This window comes from Apis florea, unplaced genomic scaffold, assembly GCF_048593485.1.
Source record: "Apis florea isolate Af1SG1 unplaced genomic scaffold, ASM4859348v1 contig_3496_pilon, whole genome shotgun sequence".
Lineage (NCBI taxonomy): Eukaryota > Metazoa > Arthropoda > Insecta > Hymenoptera > Apidae > Apis > Apis florea.
Window position 1 is genome coordinate 3,613,122 of NW_028256773.1, and position 23,277 is coordinate 3,636,398.

General features: G+C 32.2%; 1 protein-coding gene across 6 annotated transcripts in view; it reads right to left on the minus strand.

Annotated features, from left to right (window-relative positions):
- Positions 1 to 5,494: 5,494 nt before the first annotated feature.
- LOC100868635 (arginine kinase) overlaps positions 5,495 to 23,277 on the minus strand; it is a 31,747-nt gene continuing 13,964 nt past the window's right edge. For 2 of the 6 annotated variants that reach the window (XM_086913233.1, XM_031920396.2), the window contains 4 exons: positions 17,555 to 18,062; positions 16,181 to 16,346; positions 9,152 to 9,453; positions 5,495 to 5,990 (listed from right to left, as the gene is read on the minus strand). In XM_086913233.1, coding sequence (XP_086769359.1) covers positions 5,829 to 5,990; positions 9,152 to 9,453; positions 16,181 to 16,346; positions 17,555 to 18,062 — 1,138 coding nt within the window. In that variant the 3' untranslated portion in view covers positions 5,495 to 5,828. Of the gene's footprint in view, positions 5,991 to 9,151; positions 9,454 to 16,180; positions 16,347 to 17,554; positions 18,063 to 18,326; positions 18,977 to 23,277 lie in introns of those variants that run through there. The other 4 variants (XM_086913235.1, XM_086913236.1, XM_086913234.1 and 1 more) reach the window with 4 other exon arrangements.

Sequence of the window (23,277 nt, forward strand, 5' to 3'; positions counted from 1 at the left end):
CTTTACAGATAAGAACTTCGATCTTAAACATTTCCATTCAGATACGTATCAGATAGACGTCACACCGCCATTAGCTATATTAAAAATTACAGTCACGATTTAAAGGTTAAACACTCTTATTGCATAACCTAACATTAACTCGATCAATAATTATCAATAATTTTATGTCTCGAACACAAAATTACAATTATTCCCCCCTCCCTCCCCCCCTCTCTTTGTGTTAAGCAGAGATTCGAAGAGGAAACTCGCTGGAAATGTAATGGAAAACACTTTTATATCGCGTTCCAATCGGGATGGCGTCGTTAATGAAAAGGCGTCAAGGTACTTTTCGCGATGAACATTTCACGCGGCAGGGAAATTGCTTCTTTCTTCGCTCTTGCCTCGTTTGTCGTCATCGTCTTGTTTTTTAATTTAACCAGAGGAGGTTTTTTACGGAGGTGTTGAGAAGATGTTCCGTAAACGGCAATCCAACAGGACGAAGAAAGTTGGGTATCGCGAGGAGTCGACAACAAGATGATTTAATATGGTCGACAATCGGCTTCACCCGCTCCCGACTTCCAATTTAAAACGAACATCGCGGAGATCATTCTGCGAATAGAAGGGCACACTGTTCTCGTTAAATTATTCCGCGACATTTCAAGCGATAAGTAATATTGTTCTCTTTCTCGTAACATTAAACAATTTTCTCGGCACGATTTTTTTGCGACTTTCCGAATGTCTAGGGACATTTTCATGCCTCTCGTCGCCATTTGACATGACGTAAATATATATATATATATATATAGGATGTTTTATTTTTAGAATTGAATTATCTTTTAAAACTATTAATTATTTCGAAAAATATTTTAAATAGAATTTATTTTGTTTTAAAAAGGAAGTAATTTGTATAAATATTTTTCTTGTAATAAACAAGGAATTGTATTGACTCGTCGCTATTTTGTCTTTATTCCTCTTAAGTTCTTCTTTCGAATTTTCGCGCGATATTTGAATTATCGAGTAATCATAACAACGAAATAATTATCTAACTATTTTACAAAAATAAAATATATATTTTATTAATATAAATAATATTAATAAAAATAAATATATACATTTATATAATCTCATTTATATTCTTAATAAAATGTTCATTTAAAAAATTAATATTGAAACAACAATCACATTTATATGAATTTTCTCTCCTCTTCTCTCATCTCACTCTAAAATTACTCTTTACGATCAATTAGATTGAATAATTAAGCGTCACACAGCACGATACGACTAACGCCACTCATTTTTCCCAAATGGTTAATGAAATACAAGTATGTTAAACTGCAGCTTGGATACAAAATACAAAATAGTCAACGACCACGTGTAATTATGTCGTCTTAATTGAAAGTGTCAAATGTTTGCACATCTCTACGGAATTATTGTTTACCAAGTGAATTAGTTTCCCTCCCTCCCGTGTTTCTTCCCGGCTAAAGAGCGAGGAAAGGCACCAAGAGGCCAGGAGAGAGAATATCCAACTCTTGGAGATCACGTACGAGCAGCTATTCCACGTCAGATCGTGCAAGATTTCACGTGGTGGCTTCGTGAACCCTGATTAGGTAACTTTGGGGAGGGGGGGGGAGGGATAATAGAGACTTCGTGGGGGAGGAAAATCTTGTTTCCAACTATGCGAATTAGTAGTAAGATAGAAATTTCGGTTGATTGAAATGTAAAACTGTGAATATGATAAATTGGAAAAGTAACTACTCGTAAAATCATTCGAAGAAAAATCTATAATGAAAATTTTATATGTGATATAAATTAAGAATAATGAATTATAGTGAAAAAATATAAAAATTAAAAATTAATAATATCGGAAGTATAATTTTTAAAAAATATTTTGGAATGTAATTTTTTGCTTTTTGATAAAAAAAAAAAGATTATAAGGAATCGTATCTTTTGTCAATCTTGTTTATATGAATTACGAAAAATAATAAAAAATTGATATTCAAATAATTTGAAAGAATTCTTAAAGGATTCAAGAAATTTAAGACACGGAGTTTATCTAAACACGTATCACACATATTTTCGAGAGGTAAGAAAAGTTTAGCATTTGCAATATGAAACGCTGTAGAATGTAACATGTAATAGTTTATATACAGGAAAAATGACATCTTGGAAACTCTCATAACCATTCCGTTGTCAGGTTCAGGACACAAACGTGGAGCTGCACGTTATTGTTATATCTAGACACATTCACATATAGGATATTTTTATGGTGTCAGAAATAGCAGTTTCTTGACACTAAATAACATTAAACTTGTCAGAGTGTTAAACCTTCAAGAATGTATTTTCCAAAATGGAAAAAGAAATAAGATTTAAAATCGATATTAACTAATATAACCTTAATCTAATATTTTCTTAATTATTCCACAGCATCTATGATATAATATTTCAAATATTGATTTAATTTATATATTAATACTTTTGACGAAGTAACAATTACTATTTTATATTAACCATTTTATATAATCGTTAAATCAATAAAATCAGACATAGATGGATTTAAAGATAAGATGATCAATCATCCTATTTCTTCCTTCTACTGTGTCCTCCATCTTTATTACTATATCCTTCTTGCTCATCTTTGTCATCATAAATACCTCTCTCTTATCTTCATCATCCCTTACCTCTTTTATCTGTTGACCACTCTCTTTCTATTCTCTTCCTACTTTAACTTTATTCTTCTCCATCTTTACCATTCTCTCACCAGTTCTCTCAAAGATATTATCTTGGTTACATTATTTTTTTCCATTTCTCTTTTTCTAATTTAATTTAAGAACTTTCATATTTCTATCTCATTCTCTATTTGATCTTTTATTATTTTTCTATTTTTCTTTCTTTATTATTCATTTTTTCATCCTCTCTCTCATCAATATTTCTTCTTTTCTCCATTTTTCATATTTATCATCCAATGTACATATTTCTCTGTTATACTTTCTCTATAATTTTTTTTCTTTTTTTCTTATCATTACTTTTTATTTTCTTCTGTTTAATCATATCTTTTTTTTGCATTATGGTTTTTTTTTATTACTTTTATTATTTTTTTCTCTTAAAATCACGAGTCACTCTATATAGTTTTGATCTTTCTCTCAGATCGTCTCCGTTTCGTTGGAATACAAAACGAGAATAGAAACTATTCTCTGGTACGAGACATTCCTGATAAGAACACAGTTCTGGAGTCCAAGGCATGTACTCACGATTTCGTAGAATCTGTTAATGACAGCAGCAAGGTTAACAGACGTTAGAAACCAACAGTTACGATATTGCTTTCACTGGAATACTATACCATTCACTTGTCAGACGTAGCGCTGGTTTATACTACTTCCCATTCAAGATATACATACGTTGTAGTGAACAAAACAGTGAACAAAAGAAAGGGAATGAAATGGAAAGAAAAGACACTTTATCTTAATAAAAATCTATTTTAAAATTGCTTTAAACATTAATAATAATCTTCAATTGTATAATATTAATATAATGAATTTAAAATTTTGAATAAAATTAAATAGAAATCCAAATATTACAGATGAATAATATCAATTCTTGATTTTTATAAAATTAAAAATATATTTGGACACAAAACTATAGATAAAATTCTACAAACTTTGAATACGTTATTCTATAAAATAACAAAAGATATTGATATCAACTCTTGAGATTATCAAGATACTAGGTATTCTTGACATTCTTCTAAAGTTTTAAAGACCATAAATATTCTTGAAACTTCAAGAAATGTTGGATAATTCCACTATCAATAGAACTTCTGAAGGACATCAATATAGAAAATGTTTGAGAATCATTAATATTTTGAATACGCACAAAACTTCCATAAAATTTAGACTTAGTATTTCTTAAATAATAATGAAACTTCTAAGGACAATATTTAAGTATTTTTTTAAATTTATAAATAACTTGGACTAAACTTGGATATAATAATATTCCTAATAATAATAATAAAGAAAATTCTCAATCCTAAAATATGTTTATTAGCAATCAAGCAATTTGTCTTTGAATATATCAAGGAATTTGTTGAACATCCAAAGTTTTAGAATAATTCTGATATTCTTAAAACCCGGAATAACTCTCAAAACAATTTGGAAATTCCAAAGAATAATGGATATCTCAGACATCAGTATGTCTTCTGAATATCAGGTATCTTTGAAATTTCCTACAACCATACATATCACCAGTATTCATAAAATCTACTGGGATTTCAGATACTTTACATACCCACCTCTAAACTTCTCATAGTTTGTCTCAGTTGGTTACCTCTAACATCTTCAGAATTTCCAATTCGCCTTGAACCACTGTAATATTGTGTAATTTATTCCTAGTTTACAAAATCTCTTTAATATTCTTTCAATCTGGATTTCTCTCTTGTTTCAATGTAGAATGAGTGCTATCATGATGACCGTATAGAAGGATGATCTTCTCATCTACATTTTCATCTTTCAAATATATTAAAAAATGAATATATTGGTATCTAAATTATTTCTTAAAAACTTTTGTTTTCTACATGATTATAGAAATTCTGAGACTTCTAATCTCTCCAATTTCTTTGATCGCTTAAAACTACATGTTACCATAAAAAACATTACAATCCAATATTTTATTATACTTATCAATTTCTATGAATCTTTCCATTCTCTTCAACAAATTGTCCATTCATCTTTCTTCTTTTTTTAAAATTTACACAATTTTTCAACTCGTCTTTTATTAAAACCCAAAAAATTGTTACAATGCATGGATTTTTGATAACATTGCAAAGATATTCGTTTGAATTGTTCTTCTCTCAGTACAGATCTAAGATTGCCCTTCGACGTATCGAATATCGCAGGTTGGACGTTATCAATATGGAATATGGCGACCAGCCTAGTCCGTGTTGCGTCTTCCATGTCCACGACAACGTAATATAGTATGTGGTAAGTCGGAGAAGTGAATATTGAGTGTCATAAAGCCAATGTTGTCGATATAAGCTCCCAAGTGGGTTACCCTCTCCCAACTGATAGTACGTATTTTCTACCAGCTGCTGGAAAACACTGTGCTTCTTTTGATTCCACGTGTTTGAAATGGCTTCCACGTAGCTTATTGCAACACATTGAAATTCGCTATGAAATTCGCACGAATCTTATGAAGACAATTTTATTACAGCAGTATACTTGTTCAAGTAAATATGAAATTATTTAGAAAAAAAAAAAAAAATCGATAAGATAAATTCTGATTTTTCCAAAAAATTCAATTTCTTTTTGAAAGTAAATTTGAAAGATAAATTTAGTCATTTTTCTATTTATTATTTGTTTTTGTATCGTAACAAAGATTATATTTTTTTATTTGATTTTTCATTATTCATTGATCGTTATTTCCAAGTTTACATTAGATAGATTATCAGCGGTTCTCATTCAAGAATTATTCATGATCACCAAATTCTAAGATTAAAATTAACTTTAGACACAAACACAGAATGTATAAGTTCCTCTATAAAGATAATCTTTATTTCAAATTATTGTACAACAATGTTATCAAAAGTTAATAAAGTTAATATTTCTTTGCTTTCATAATATAAAAAAAAGATTGTTACAGGATATTTCGAGCATGGACAAGCATTGCTCCAGCTTGTCGATAACCACCTACGAAACGGTTCGTGTTCTTCGATGTGTGCTCGTAACGGAAACGTATTGTCGACTCGTGGAGGAGTATTAATCGATACGCGGTTTAGATATATTTCGATTTATAAGAGAGGGTGAATTGGAAACAGTTTTCACTCGGTTGTTATTCGGTTATACACTCAGACACGCAATTTATTCCGATTCTTGCAGTCGTTTCTCCTCTTTGATCAGCTCCAGAATCCCGATTCTCATCTCGGAAACCACGTCGTTCTCGCTTAAGCCCAGCCGACGTTTGTTGCTGATGTCGAACACGCCTTCTTCGCCCTCGGTGTGCTCACCCCTTGTGCCTCTTATCTAAATATTTAATCGATGGTTTAATCCCATGTATAGTGCACATGGTCCTTAATTTAATGAATTTTTAAAACTCTATTTAGTATTCTCCCTTATGCGTTGTAAGAAGTTTCTAGGGATCCCCAAGATCGATCCAGATTTCCCTAGATTTTGATCACGTATTTATATTTAAAGTCCTCTATTACATCGTGTCGCAGATCTCTAGTCTAGGGATAATTCAATCATGATTTCCATAGATTTCTATCCAAGAACAATTTCATTTATTATCGTTCCTTGGATTGTCGATCGATTAGGATCTCCTAATTTTAAATCGGACCTGATTTTCTTAGATTTTGATTTTATTAGATTCGATAGTTATATTTAGAATATCGCACGATTTTATTTATTGTTCTCTACTAGCGCTCTAGGATTGTTGATCTAGGGATCCCTAATTCGACCCTGATTCCCCTAGATTTTAATCGTATAATTCGATATCCCTTATTGCGATACATCCCAGATTCACGATCCAGGAACCCATTAATTCAACCCTGATTCCCCTAGATTTTGATCACATGGTTCTATTTAGTATTCCCTATTGCATTCTTAGATACCCAAATTTGACTCTAATTCTCCCAGATTTTAATCATGCAATTCCATTTAATATCCTTTATTGCATTGTCCTAGATTCACAAGCTACAGGACATCTAATTTAATCCTCATACTCTCGATTTTGATTGTGTGTTTCTATTCAGTGACCTCTATTGCATTCTCAAATTTCTAACCTAAGTATCATCAATTCAATTCCGATTGTTCTAGATTTTAATCGCATGATTGTATTTGCTATTGCATATCAGATTTTCAAGTTATAAAATCTCTAGGTTTTGATCATAGTGATTCTAATCTTATTTTTCACTAGGATATTAGTATACATTATAAATTACTCCTAATCCTAATTTTTTAATTTAAATTATAAATATTCGACTCAATAGGTTTGAAAAATATTTTTCAACGTTCTATATTCTTAAAAAACACACGCGTTATTTAAATAATTTATTAATGGATAAACTTGTGATCATGATAATCTCATCTTTCGTTCTCTCGTGTATTTCGTATATTTTATACGAATAATTTTCTGAAAATGATATGATAATTATATAAATAATGAGAAATTTAACGTGTGAACAAATTATCGTTTCAATCTAAATATTCCAAATTTTAGTAAATTATTATATATATACAAACAGACACATTCATTAAAGAAATCTATTCATATTCAATTGTCTGTGAATATTTTCATGACTAATTAATATCAACTGCATATTAAATTTCAAATTTCAAAAACAAAGAAGAATACGTTATATAAAACATGGAATAACAAAGATAATGTAAAAAATAGAAAATAATATTACGCTTATTCGAATTATAATTAATTATTTACTATTTTATTATTTTTATTTTCATTGTTAAATTTAATTGTTCCTATAATTGCATCGTGAATTTTTCCAAAAATAAGTGAAAACGCAGTTAAGCAAAATTAATGCATATAATAATTTGTTTGCAATCTCTTGTTGAGATTTTTTTTTTTAATCTTTTTTTCAATCAATTTTTATAATAAAATTGTTCCCGTTACGAGTGTGAATCAATTGTAACGTTTAATGCAACGTTTGACACAACATCTTCCTCGTCGTAACAAAATAACAAAATTGAAAATTCAAGCAAATTAAATTCATCGTAATTAGTATCACAGGAACGTTGAAAATTTCAGATTTTACCGAGCAGTTAACGAACAAATAATTAATTATACATTCCCTGGCTGCGGTCGACCCCACTCTTCAAGCTGAAAGTGAAAATTCAACAATCGATGGTAGAACAACAATTTTCAAACCAACTTTCGAACGGGAAATGTTATGCGTTATGCGAGAATCTCGAATATCTCTTTTTTCTCTCAATTTAAATGAATATGAACAATTTAAAAAAAAAAAAAAAAAAAAAAATTAAAACAGTGAGAAAAATTTAAGGAGAACAAAACTGACTCGAGCAGACTACTAAGTATGTTTGATAAGAGAGATTATCAACAAGATATTAATTCATCATCGATCTTATAATTTCCACGAAACATGTAATTTTTCTTTGAAAAAATATAAATTCTTTTTTCCAACCTCGAAAATTTGTTCGCCGCTTTTCTTCTACGCGATGCGTTTAACAAGAAAAGCTAGAGATATTTTGCGCGTTTAATCACGTTACGTTTAGTCGCCTAGGGAATTCTAGGGAATTCCATAAACCGGTCTACGCATAACCTAAAGAAAAAAAAACTGCACGTACTTTTATTTTATTTCATAGGTATACTTTTGCCTATAAACAAGGAAGATCTATTCAAATATTTTCCTCGTAAACGGAATATTCATAACTGGCTGTTTGCTCATCTCGTTTCGCGACTATAGTTTACGTTGTATACACTTGGGATTTATATAAGCATCGTTGCTGCGCTCGGTCAATAATACGAAGGATATAAATATTTCGTATGAACGTATTAACATTAATCCACCTGCGATACTTGTTGCGTTTCATTAGCATTTCAACAATGAATAACAATATTCGACAATGATAATTACGCGGTATCTCGATATTATTTCCTCGTTTACTTATTTCCCGATTTCGCGGCACGAATTTATGATTTTTCAAATAATCGTTGAAATATTTTCGAACCATTAAGAGATTTATTAAATTATTTTATCGAAAAATAATTATATCGCGGGAATTATTTTATCGAAAAATAATTATATCGTAGAATCGATTAAAAAAAAAAAATATTAAAACGAAGATGATTTGTAATACATATAATAAAAATAGATAGGAAAATTAAGTCTTTATTGGATAAGCCGGTTATACTACTTGGCAGTAGTACAAATCAACCGTTTGTTAGGCAAACCATAAATAGAAAAAATCACTACTCGGAAAAATGGAATAAATCGATCATAATCAAAGTAGCAAGACAAATATAGATTAATTTAATTAGAAAACCGTGATAAATGATCAAAAATACCTCGAGCCTCAAATCGATCGTAATCAATAAAAAAAAAAAAAATTGATTTGAAATTTTCGAGCGAAATTTCGCCATTTCAAAAATAGATTCGAATCGAGAAAAAATAGGAAGAATGGAAAGGAAATGGAAAATGATCTCTCACCTGAAGATTGTACATATTCGCTATTTCTTGGAATCTCTCAAGATTAGTGTTCAATTTGGGGAATCGGGCGTGAACAGAGGCCCTGATCGTTGTTCCAAGGTTGGTCGGGCAGAAGGTTAAGTAGCCCAGCCGGCGATGCCGTGAGAATGGTAGTTTTTTACCGACTTCGGTGGCCCCTTTAACGAGCCTCGCGTACACGGCTGCCAGATCTCCGCCTTTCTGCATCGATATTAGACGCACGTGATCCTCCTCGTTGCACCAGACGAGGAAAGTTTTCGCATCGTTGTAAAATATACCTCTGCCTGGAAATTAGGGAGAGAACGTTCTTTTTTTTTTTTTTTTTTGAATTGTGTCTCTCGTCGTCGATAATATTACTATTGTAAATATTAAATGGAACGAAGAATTTCTCTTGAAAAATCAAAACATTCGTAACATCGAACGAATATAACCTAGAATTTCCTGATATTTCGAAAATAAAATTGTGCCATTCTTATTTATTTTCAAAATGTTTATTTCCTGCGAAGATAGAGAGAAATTAAGTTTTATACTTTATTAAATTATGTAAAATTCTAAATATATTTGTAAATCCATTTCCAAAGGTGTCGAAGGTTATCTGCGTCGTATATTGCGTCATTTCTCGATTTCCTTTCGAGCGCGCGTTTTCTTCCGCGAAAACTGAGTAAATCCAGTGTCGATTCAAAGATAATCGAAAGTGGTTCGGTTTACGGCTGCGTTTCCATTTGCCTCGGGCAACTCGTGGAATTGAATTATTAATGTTCCATTCTTCCACGCACACGTGACCCCACGGGTTTGCAAAGGAGCAGAGGGGAATGGGAAATTTTCTTTTATCCCGGATCTAACGTTTTCACTCACTGTTTCAATCGTGGGGATGGAAATTCGATACAACTCTTGGATTTTTTTTCTTTATATTTTCACTGCTTTGAAATTTATTCTCTTTTTTCATTCTTACATTAATATCATGTTTTAAACTTAACCTCATTTTCATATGATATTTTTCGTTCAAATTTCTTTTATACGAATATTTTCTAATTTTTAAAAAATTAGATCGTAGATGTTAAATAAGATGTTCGAGAGGTTAGATTAGATTAAGAATGAGGAATTTTTTTTTATCCTGGATCTCACGTTTTCGTTTGCCGTTTCACTATTGCCTTGAAATTTATTCTCTTTTTTTTTTTTTTTTTTTTTGGCTCCTTTTTTGATGTAACTATAGTGATATCGACAAATTTAAATGTGTTCAATTTCAAGAATATTGCAAAAAATTTAACTTGTGATATTTTTCGTATAAATAAATTTATGTTCGAGTCATGGATGAAGCGTAATCTAATTTTATAAATATAACCTTCACTCTTCTCGTTGCAAAAGTTGATTTCTTTTCTTGGAAACTCTTCAATTCGTTGCAAAATTAAGATAATTATAATAAATAAAATACCATAAATATTACAATTCGAAAATAATAGATTAGTAACTTTTTTTCTCTCTTATTCTTTTTCTTCGTTCTCAATTCTATAATAATTTTCATTTACACAAATGTCTGGCTTGATATTAAGAACCTTCTAATATCAATATTAGAATAACACATAGATTCCATGGAGAAAAACAAATTTCATCTTTATACATGATCTTTACACATTCCCAACTACAAAGAACACTGTTACATTTGAGATCTCATCTAATTCTAATCTAAATCATCTTTCTTATACCTTTTAATATACACCGTTGGAAAAAAAAATCTCCAAGCACTTCTTCGATGACAGAGAATTAAAAATTAAAAACTTAAAACAAAAATATGAACAACAATCTATTCAGAAATCAATTCCACTCTTATCAAAGAGAATCGAGACTAACCTAACCTAAAAATACATATTAAAGATATTTATCAAATTCTTGGATCCCAATAGCAATTTTATACGATGCGTAATATATTTTAATAAGGCGAGATTTATTTAGGAACGGAAAGGCAACGATTTATTCGCTTTTTACAATACGTACAACGTCCGATCAAAAGAATCCTTAGTAATATGAAACAAAACACGCGTGTTACAATTGTAATACGACTCTTCGACTGAAACACGGTTCGAAAGCGGAAGGGAGAGGGAGGAGGGAGAAATAATTTGATCGAAGCTGCAACGTTCGTAAATAACGAGCAACCGTGGTCACTCTGCAAAAGCAATCTGTTATCAGTTCGGTTCAAAGAAACAAAAGCGAGTAGTTACGATATCTGTGGAGGGGAAGGGAGAAGAAGAAGGGAGAAGAGAGAAACTGGACAAAATTTTAACGCTTCTTCCATTTATTTTATTTTATCATTTCGATAAAAATTTATGCGATAATCATTTTAATTTAAAAAATTCTTCTTCAATCACTCCATTTTCCCAATTTATTGAAATTAGATTCGAATTAAATTCGACCATTCGAAAAAGGAATCGAACAAGTAAAAATTAACCAATATTTCACTAGCGTTGGGAAAATGTCTATAAAATCAAACTCATTATTCGTCCATTGATCTTATATATATATATATATATATTCATTTATATCCATTTACGTATTCCATTACGTTTAAATGAAGAACCAATTCTTACGAATCTGTTTCCCCAAAAACTCAACCGAATATCGATCGATCTCAAAATTTTTTTTCGCCCACCAACTTCGCCTTGGAACACCTTATTACAAACCAAAATCTCGTTTAACAATGCATCATCGCCCCAACAAGTTTATAATAAACGATAAACCTCGTGATTACGAGGGACAAGTGGCCGCAATAAGTAAAGTCAGCGAAGTATATACATCACGCGATAAAGGGACCGACGAGAAAACCCTCCTTTCGAATAGCTGATTCCTCCGCCCCCTGTACACGCGCCCCAGTCCCTTTAACGTCCCTTAACCCTTTTTGAGCCCGTTTAATCTCGACGGTAAAGAGATTTGCCAAGGCCATCGCGATGAAAATCGCTAATGCAAATTCACTTAATCACAGGACCCTTACTCGGCTTTCTGGCAACCCGCAAGGGGTGGCCGGATCGCTTTCGATTCGAGAGTAATATCTTTGAATCCTCGCTCGAAGAATTACTGTTTTATCGACCGAGCGGCGGCGGAAGGAAAGAAAACTAAAAATTTGCTTTTAAATACACGTTTAAATTCACGCAAGTGAAAAGTAAATTTTCCGTGAAATTAGTTCTCGCGGCCGATTATTATCCGATAGAAGAAATTTGTCCTCGTGTAAAATCGTGTAAAAATATCTGTGAATAATTCTGTGATTATTCTCCTAATAAATTTACAGAAATTTATCTTTAATTATTAATTAAATTTTCCAAGTGAAATAAATTTTTGAATTTTGAAAATTGAATTATTGTGATATTTTATTTTTTCACTTACTATAGTATAAGTGCTATAGAGGGCAAGTTTTATTCATTATTGGAGGTCTCGAAGAGCAAAAAAGGAATTTATATATATAATACGTTCCGTTGCACAGCTTATGCCGATTTTGAATTTTCATGGAACTTCTGAAACTTCGAATTACAGGTGATAATGGCAGCTGAGAAGGTTGTTAGAGAATTTCGAGGTATTGGAATTTTTAATTAAACCGTGATGTCTAAAATGTCTAAATGGAATATGAAAATATGGAAAATTATAATTTTTCAACAAATTAACTATCGAAATTTATCACGCGTTATTTCAATTATTATAATTAATTATCCTGTAATATTATTATAGTTATTATAGTTGATTCAAAGGAGAGAAAAAAAAACTAAGAAGGGAAAATATGATTTAACAATAATATTTCGAATGTTGAATCACGAATTTATCGAGTGTCAATAACTCGAAAGTTTTTCTGATTATCAAAACCGAAATTCTGAAACTAAACGATGCAAAATTTGAGATCCACGAGTACGTACGTAATTTGAATATACCTCGAATGCGAAGATTATTGAGAAATTTTCATTTCCGTTTCAACAATTTTCCCTCGATGCACGATTTTTATTAAAAAAAAACTGGATATTTTTTAAATTGATCCGAAACGGAAGTAAAAATAGTGAAAATACATCCGAAAACGTATTGTTCCTCTGTAGAATTCAAAATTCATAATAGAATAGAAATTTCGTTTAAACACAAATTTTAAAAGATCGATTTCTCACCCCACGTCATTTTAAAAAATTATAATTGGAAATAGACGTTCCTTATGATGCAAATATCAAACTCAACATCACATGCAACGTTCTTCACATTCTTCATTTTATTTTAATTACATTTAAATTTTTTTTTTTTTCATTCTTTCTGAGAATATAAATAATATAATAAATAATATATTGTTCATTTCATTTTAATTAGATTTAATCTTTCCCTCAATTTTCTTTATAATATAATAATTCCCCTTATATAATTCCGATTCTTGTTTACCTTCAAATCTTTCATTATTTCATTCCATCTACGAATATCAGACAATCGACATTTTATTCAACGTAACAACATGCCTCGATATCGTGCTCAGGATCACGAATAATACGATTTCACTATATGATAATATATATTTTTTATTTTATTTTATTTTCAAATCAGATCTCATTCACTCTTTCACGCTATTTACCTCTGGGTTCATTTTTACGGTTCTCAGGATGATTGATTGAAAATCCAATGAAACGCATCGAATTGTTTTCATTTCACGGGAGAAGAGAATCAACGATGAAAATCAACAAACAGGTGGACCTGTCGTGACACCCGTCAACTCGCCATTTTGTTAACTCGGTACACCACACTTCGGTACCCCGCCTAATCCACGAAACTTTCGGCTTAATCTTCGTTTAAACTTGAACCAAGCCCAATTTCGAGCATTTGGCTTTATCCACGGATTAATGTTTTCAAACGAGCTGAAGAAACTTACGCCATTGTAATTGAATGTTTTACGCCAACCGCAGTGATCCTTAAACCGAGCGACACGTTTAAATTTCCCGCGCGAATTCAGGCTAATACAACGAAACGACGCGAAATCGGTAAAAAAAAAAAAGAAAAATGCATTTAAAGACATGTTAACAACATTACATTTTACAAAATTATTTAAAATAGCAAGGTTAAATATTTTAGAATTAATTTTGCGAAGGAGAAAAAATGTTGATATTTTATTGCGGTTGATTTATCAATTTTTAAAAAAACTATAAAGAAATATATTATTAGTAATTCGAATGATTCTTATTTGCAACCAATCCAATATATTTAATCTGTACGAAAGTGTAAGTAAGATTATCACAACAAATTCAATTCACGTTTCAGATATATAATATTTAATAATCTGAACCAAAGAACGAAGGTATTAAATCATCGATATTAAATCGTGATATTAATTCACTATAGAGAAGTATGTACAGTATATGGGATTAAACGAAGGGAAATTATTCGAGCAATGGACGATTTCTTTTCTTTTTTTATCATTTAATTAAAGAAAGTTCGTTGAAAGATTAAAGATTTTCGACGTGCTCAATCAAACAATACAGTCAAATCCTTTCAAATAAATACTATTCTCGGTAGATTCTTAGTTGAACCAACACGTTAACCTCGAAATTTCTTCCTCGAGATAGTATTGTAACCTCATGACTTGTTTCTTGAAGTATCTACATACAGTTTCGCAAATCGTATTTGGAAAGTATATACACAGCGATCTCTCGTCTCGTGTTAGTCAATAAATCAACAAATAAATTCGAAATGACGTAATACGAACGAATTTCGAAATGCAATACAAAGAATAAAATTGATAGTATAATAATAGTATCGATAAACTTACCGTTTCTCACTTTAATGAAATCATTTTTCATTATAATTTAACTAGAACTTCTAAATAACTTCTAACTTCTCTGTCAAGTTAAATTGATTAATTTCAGATCTTTTTAAAATTTATACATCACCAAGCACGAATCGTTGAAACGAAAAAATAAAAATAAATTGTTATTTTATTTTGTAATATCAAAAAAGTAGAGTATTGCCAAAATTAATACAAAGTAATATGGTATTGTAAACTTATAAGACACGTGCCTTTTTCTCACTAGAATCTCAATAACAATAACACTGAGCTCGAGAACTAAGAAAAGAACTAGAAAAAAATCTTCACAATCCCAAGAGAATATCCCCAGGAAGAATGAAATTCACCTCAACTTACGATCTAATTACTGACACGCGGAGGGCGCCAGCTGGTGTGGCAGAATAAAATTAAAACTTGTAACTCCATCGAGACTCATTAATCTGCGTCTCGAGAAGTCTGAGCCATCGTCGAATCGTTTCTCGACATTGTACATTAGTCATTACTATAAATATTCGTGAGTGACGTAAGATCTTGGAACAACGATTTTTAATTTAAGATCGATATCCAACATTAATTAATGCGTAAGCGAATAATTATTGTTCTGAATACATCATTTTTATGTAGTGTCATGAATAGATGAAAAAAATTTTAAAAAAAGTTAATTGTTTTAAAAGATACTTATTGGAAAAGTGGAAGAAATATGATAATTAATACAATTTAAGGGAATCAGCCGCGATCTTGATATAGGTTAGGCAGAGATTATCTTCTTTAAAAAATTATTAAAATATTTTATCGATGGATTTGTTTCGAAATATTGATATTTAACGTAAATAATCGACGTTCAATAAAACGTTGTTAATAATTTTTATTTAAAATGACCAATTAAAACCTTGCGATTAAAAAAATAATAGATTATATTTATGAAAAATATATCAATTTATCAGTTTCTATTTTTACAAGTTTTTACCAAATGCACTTATAAAAAAAAATCCTAATTTTTTGCGAATAAAAATTCGCAATCTGTTAATTACACCGTATCGTGAGATAAAAAGGATTAAAAATCGCTGTTCCAAAGTACAAGAGGATACCGAGGTTCGACAATGGATGGGACGATAAATCTCGAACAGTTTTAGAGGTCGATCTGTACCAAGTTGGAAGAGAGAGAAAAAAAAAAAAAAAAAAAAGTTAGGGGCAGGTAGCTAGAGGTGAACGTGATCATTACTCACCGATTGGCCAGAACCTAATGGCATTGGCCGCCTCTAAAAATCGATCGCCCTCTTTGAACAGGAAATGATCGTCTATCAATCGTTGTTGAGTTATCTTGTCCATCTTGATCAAACTGTAATAATTCCCCTTCAGCTCGTCCTCTAACGTGTTCAAGACTTCTTGTATCTGGAAAGAAAGAAAGAAAGAAAGAAAGAAAGAAAGAAAGGAGGAATTAGAGGAGAAACGAAAGTGGAAAAAAGATATAAAAAAAAGAGGAGGGGGAAGGAGAGGGGAGAAGGAGAGGAGATAAAAGGAAGAGATTAAAAGCAGTGCACAGATTAGAAAGGACATTCGCAGAGCCTTTGGTTTTGCTTGGGAAATTTATATAGTTCACTTCTGTTCAGTGGACAAACAAAGCGGATAAAACGCGATTAGAAAAAGCAATTATATGCCTTAACGGAGGAGGATTTTCGAGCTAGCAGAAATCAATTAGCTACGTGTGGTGCGCCTTCATTTCAAACATCACCGACGCCAAACACAACTCCTGTGTAAAAACATCGACCTTGTTTCTCCCTGCCTTCTTTATTGTGTCTTCGTTGCTGTGTTGCTTTTTTTTTTTTTTTTTCTTTTTGTGGATATTTTTAAATTTGTGGAAAGGCTTCTTTATTGTGTCTTCGTTGCTGTGTTGCTTTTTTTTTTTTTTCTTTTTGTGGATATTTTTAAATTTGTGGAAAGGCTTGAGGATGAAAAATAATTTTAAGTGTCATTACGACTGTGTTAAGTGAGTAAGTGTTTAAACGTTCATGCTCTACTCTTTGTCTCTAAATTCTAATATATTTCCACTATCAAAAAAATAATTTTCTATTTACACACTTAAATTTCAAGAAAATTGGTCGTTCTGTTATTCCCGAAAATTCCATCCATTATCCGATTAGTTGTGTGTTTTATTAATTCAAACAGAGAGAAGATTACTCATACCTTTTCCTTCAAATTATAATAGCACACCTCTGCCATCATAAAAATATGAAAAATACCAGCCTGCTCAAAATCTTTCAAAATTATCTCCATCTTATTTCCTTTGCTTCCAAATTCTAAATTATACATCAATTTTCCACTCATCATTATCTCCACATTAACTCTATCAACAACCAAACTGTTAAAAACTTATAATACGAATAATTAATTCTCCTCCATTCTCACCATTATCTCCACATTTTCCTTGCTTTCAAATTCTAACAAAACGTACTATCCCTCAAAACTTACACTAATATAAATACTTACACAACGTCACTACAGAAAAATACAAATCCAAAGTTAATCCACCCAATAATTAACACCCTTATTATCCCAAACAGAAATCAAACGAGAAATCTAACTTATATATATATATATACCTTCCCCTCCAACTCCTGATAGTGAGCCTTGGACATGGTTGGATTCAGCGGATACCCGTTTATCGACCTCGCGCAACGGATCCTCGTCGAGATGATGAACTTTTCCTCGGGATCGAGGTTGCCCAACTTGTCAGGGTCGCCCCAATCGAGCGGCGGGTGCACGTCCTCGGACGTGAAGCCGCCGTGATACTCCTCGATCACGGGGTTGAACAGGGGCGCGAACACGCTGTAAGAGTGCTGGTCAGGGGCGTATATACCGACGTTTGAGTCGAGGTTCTTCAGGCCCGACTGTATCACGTCCATCAACGAGGATTTGGTGTTGGTCAAACGCGACTTGAGCATGTTGAACATGTGCTTGTCCAAGTATTTCTTCAGAAGGGAGCGGCTCTCCTCCTTGCTGAATTTTTCGTACGCCTCGTCGAGGGCCTTCACCCGATCGTCGAACGGGCTCATGAAGCCCGGATGGATCTTCCTCTCGCACGCGCACAGACGTTTGTCGCACATGTTGCTGGATAATCGTAGGTTTCGATTATGGATCATCGAAATCGATGATTTTGAGAATGTTAATTAATTAAGGTGAAATTTTTGCGTGTACGGATTAATCGAACCAATTGGAAAGATTTTTTTGGAATGGGACTACTTCTCGAGTAGGAGGAACGGAGTACCGTGAATCTTGAAGAATTTGAAAGATGGATTTTTTACAATTTTTTTTTTTCCCCGAAACTTCCGCAACATCTTTCCGATATTATTTCCAAAATAATCGTTCCCTTACATCTCGACATCTCCAAAATTCCCGAACCGGTGTTTCAATGCGCGTGTGCGCCTGAACAATTCGAAATATCGTTTCAACATTTCCAAGAAAGGGAAAACGTGTATGTATATATATACACATATATTGTGACAAAAGTAATACGTTTCAACATTTTCCAATCGACGATCCTTGACAAACGTTACTCATCCCCCGGAAAGAAAAAGAAAGAGGAAGAGGGAGAGAGAGAGAGAGAGAGAGGAGGAGGGGAGGGACGCCTCGAAATCGTCACATCCGCCTCCTCTTCTCGAGCCCCTGATTATTCCGTCCTCCTAACCTTTACGCCTGTGTGTCGGTCTCGGCCGTGTCGTCTCTCTATCGCTTTCCACCTCTCTCCCCTTTACTTGCCTCTTCTTCTCCTCCTCCCCTTCACCCGCGCGCCGCCACGCGGAGCATCCCCCGGAGCGTCGAGTTTTAATTACACATATTTTTTGCGCGAGCCGCACTCGAGCCGCGCACCGGTATGCGCCAGGAGGGCCCTACACACCTAGGCGACGTGAATATTCGGAATTTTGACGGACCGCTCGACCGCTTCTGGCATTGCCATCTCGACGCCGAGCGACCGCGAAATCTCGTTTCCCGCTCGTAGCGAAAAACCATCCCTCCCTCTCCCCCCCTCCCTCTCCTGCTCCGTGCCAACTTCCTTCGAATGCGAATAATTTTTCTCGTGTGTGTGTGTGTGTGATTCTCGTGAATTTTATTTTAAACGAAATTTCGATTTTGTGATTGGATTTGGAAAAGCACGGTTTGATGTACATTGTGTTGTAGGATATGGATCGTTATATGGATATTATATGGATCCCCTGTATAGATGGATATAATGCTGATATTTTCTAAATTGTGAAATTGTTAGGTTTGATGTTGGAGATTATTGGGGAGGGTATTGAATCGGTTATTAAATATATTGGAGCACGTTTTTTTTTTTTAGAATCGATTATTTCCAGAGAGGAGAAGATAAAGAAGAGGAAAATGCAAAAATATCGATCGAGTTTATTTGTCGAGTCACGAAGCAATTGGAGTGGAAATGGGGCGAGACTAGCGAACTCTGTCGTCGCCTCATCTAACGAGGTGAAATTAAGTAATTTGGTAAATAAGTAAAATGTCGAACTTTTTGCGCTCGTCTCGAACAATAGAGATTTCCAAATATTACGGTGGAATGGTTTTAAATCGTGGAATTGAGGGAAAAATCGATGAAAAGTGAGATAAATGATTATTGGAATAATTTTGATTGTACACGGGTTATTCGATATAAATTATTTAATAACGGAGGGTGTTTAATATTCGTCGAATAGATTTAGAGAAATCGATTCTATGAAAATAAAAAAATTTCAAAAGATGAGGTTAATTTAAATTTGCATTGGACGATGGTGATAGGACTGTTTTGTTCGTTTAAATATATTCATCTCTTTACTTAGAGATGACTTAATTCAAATATCCATATTTTATTTGTGATATTTCCGGGCGGAATTAGAATCGATTATTGATCGAGTTGCACGATAAATTTAGCACGATGTTGAAAAACACAATTCCACCCATGGATATTGAAATTTCCACGAATAAAAATTTCCCAAATATTTAAACATTCCGTTAAACGAGACAAATCTCATACGAAAATTTACAATTTTGTCGCAGTATAATTATGCGTTAGAAATAAAATACGATGTTGCGAAAAAATATAAAGCTAACAATGCAAAAAGAGAGGGAAAAAAAAAAACAGTTATTATACCGTTATACTAAAAATTCGTGATAATACGTTTCCTAAAAATTACGTGTTAATAAAATTAAAGCAACAATTTAATTGTAACACGATAAAAATAATGAAGCAACGCTATACAATGCGAGAAAAACAATTATTATGCTAAAAATTCCTAATGACAATTATATTAGAATTAAAATTTTACACTACAACTTTGTTAAAATGTAATAATATATAAAAACATAAAGTTAACAATGCAAAATACGTATTATGCGAAAATTTCATATTTCGTTCTTCGCCCTTCCAGCCGAGCACATTACAATTAAATTCAACCGAAGAAACAAAAGACGTTCCGCGTTACACGGGACCCGCGATTAACAATAATCTTGGTGCGTTTAACGTATTTATTTTAAAAGGAATTAGTTAACGGTCGTAATTAAGGGGGAACGCACACGTGAGACGTAAATGAAAGAAGAAAAAAGAGAGAAGAAGAAGAAGAAGAAAGAAAAAGAAAAGAGAGAGAGAGAGAGAGAAGCATCTTCCACGTGGTTTATTTGGTGCACAGCTGGAGCATATTATATATTACGAGGTTATCATAAGTAATGCTTGTAAGTCCCTTCAGTAATAAAGCAACGCGTAGAGACAAGACTCACGTATTTCAAAAAAACATTCTCCTGTGTTCCACTTATCGCACACAGTTACACGGCGAGAAACAAGTAAGCAAGTTTTCGATCGTAAATATGTTCGAGCGAGGAAATTATATTATCTTAATTGTCCGTATAGACTCGGAGAAATTTTGTTTTTCGACGAAAACTAACGCGTGGAAATAATTTTAAACGATCAAACGTTTACAAATTTATAAACGAATGGATATGAACGAATGATACGTGATAATTGAAGATTTATCTGTTATTGTTATTTTCAAAGAAACATTTTCTTTTTTCATTCTCAAGAAAAATAAAGTTTCGAGAAAAGGAAGAAATATTTTTACAAAATTTGTTTCGATTGTTTGTTAAAAATTCCATTGAATTTTATCTCGCGATTGTTGAGAAACGAATCGTTGTTAAGGAGATTGTACGACTATTGTATGGAATAATAATAACGAAAGTATTCAGAAATATTTTTTCTTCTCTCTTTTTTTTTTCTTTCTTTTTTTTTTCTCTTTTTTGCTTCCATACTAACCTCGATAGCTTTTTATTTATGACGTTTCGAATGTGTTTTGAATTTCGTCCGACGAGCCGGACTTCCGACATCGCCATTCCAATCGCGAACAACCGTGAAATCCTGTTTCCGGCGTGCTATCGTTTTCACGTGTCGTCAAAATATTTAACCCTCTCTCTCTCTCTCTCTCTCTCTCTCTCTCTCTCATTGATCAAAACTTCTCTCAAACGTCACTCTGTGTGACGAGTGTGTTGATTTTTTTTTTATATCGATAAACGTTTGCGTTTTATATTAAATAATTCGAAACATTAAAATTTCATAAAATCCAAATAAACTCGAGTATAGTACACATATGTATATATTCCATTATACAATTTCCTCGAATAAAATTTTTAAAAAGCTCTTTCCATTCAACCATAATTTTTCATATTCTCAAAGATATAATCTTTTTTTTTTTTTTTTTGCCATCACGTGACAACACTATTTTTTTCTCTAAAACTCTTCAGCAAAAAAGAAAAAAAAAACACACACAATACAAGGAATTAAAATAACTCTATATTCTAACATATAAAAGTATATTCAAATACTTTTCCTAAATTATTACGCTGTTTCTGAATATTAATTATTTGTAACGATTGATAAATTCAATAAAATCCTCATTCGTGCATTTGGACATTGTGGAAGATATTCTAAACAAAAGATTCAGCATTGGTTGTGCATCCTCGTTGGAGAACTCGGTAAAATTCCTCCAGCTAACTGTGAAGCGTTTCTTCGTGCTTGAAAAGCTTCGCCCTTTCTCCGATCTTCGAAACATTTTCAATTTACAGAGACGTCTTTTACACGGATGCAGTGTACACCATGCTACGGCCGATATCCTGGCTCTACCATGTCCGGACGTCCGGGCGACGCCAACAAATAGTCATGAAATTCTATTTCCGACGTGGTTAAGGAGGGGGTTAATGCCACATTCTACGCGACCTCGATCGAAAGTGATTGGAAAGAGGGAAATCTGAAAATTCCTTAATTCCGACTGTGATTCCAAACGAAAATTTTTTTCCAAATTTTAATTATCGAGAATTGTGGAGGAAAGGGAGAATTGAACGAAGGAAATTTTTCTTCGATCGATAATTTCGACATGTTTTTTTTTTTTTTCGTTGAAATTTCGAAATTTGAAACGCTTATCGTGAATACGATAATTTTGCTTTCGTTTTGAATCTTAGATTCAATTTGGTTGTGACTGAGTTACAATTTTGGTTATATCGAAAATTTTTATTGTTAATAATATTAATATTCGATAATTTATAATTCGTTTCATAATTCGGCCGAGAATATGGAAAAAAGAGATTCAAGAGGTAAGAAATTTGAATCTAATTATAGCTGTAAATGGATAATTTTAGTTTCGTTAGTATCGAAAATTTTAATTATTAATGGAATTCTATGGGAAAAAAGAAAAGAGAAGAAAAGAAAAAAGAAATTCGAAAGAGGAGAATCTTGTTCTGACGAATCAATTATTAATTCACCGATCTAAGATGATTTAAAAGAAGGAAATTTTTTTTTTTGTATTCATTGCTACATCGTAAATTTTTAATTGTTAATGGCGTTGAAGTAAAAATAAAAAAAGTAAAGTTAATGTTAAATAATCAATGTAATAGAGACTTGAAAAGATAACACGATATTCAAAACTAAACTTTCAAAAAAAAAATTATTAAATAATTGTTAAATTTATAAATTTTCATTCTTATTTAATAACAGGACAAATAAATGCTATTGCTCTTTGAAACCAATATAATATCGAAATATTGAAATAATTACACAAACGAGATAAACACGAAGTTTTAATTAAATAATACAAATTCAAAGCGCGCAAAGAAGCGTGAGCGAAACGATATTCGCCACTGTACTAAGATTATCCTCTACTGTCACACGGAAATAATCCAAACCGTTCAAACTTATTAAGAGGAACAACAAGAAGTAGAAAACGCAATCAAATTATTAAATCATTTTTAAATCCGACGAATTTCACGGAATCTAATTAACCATAAAAATCGAGAAGACGAT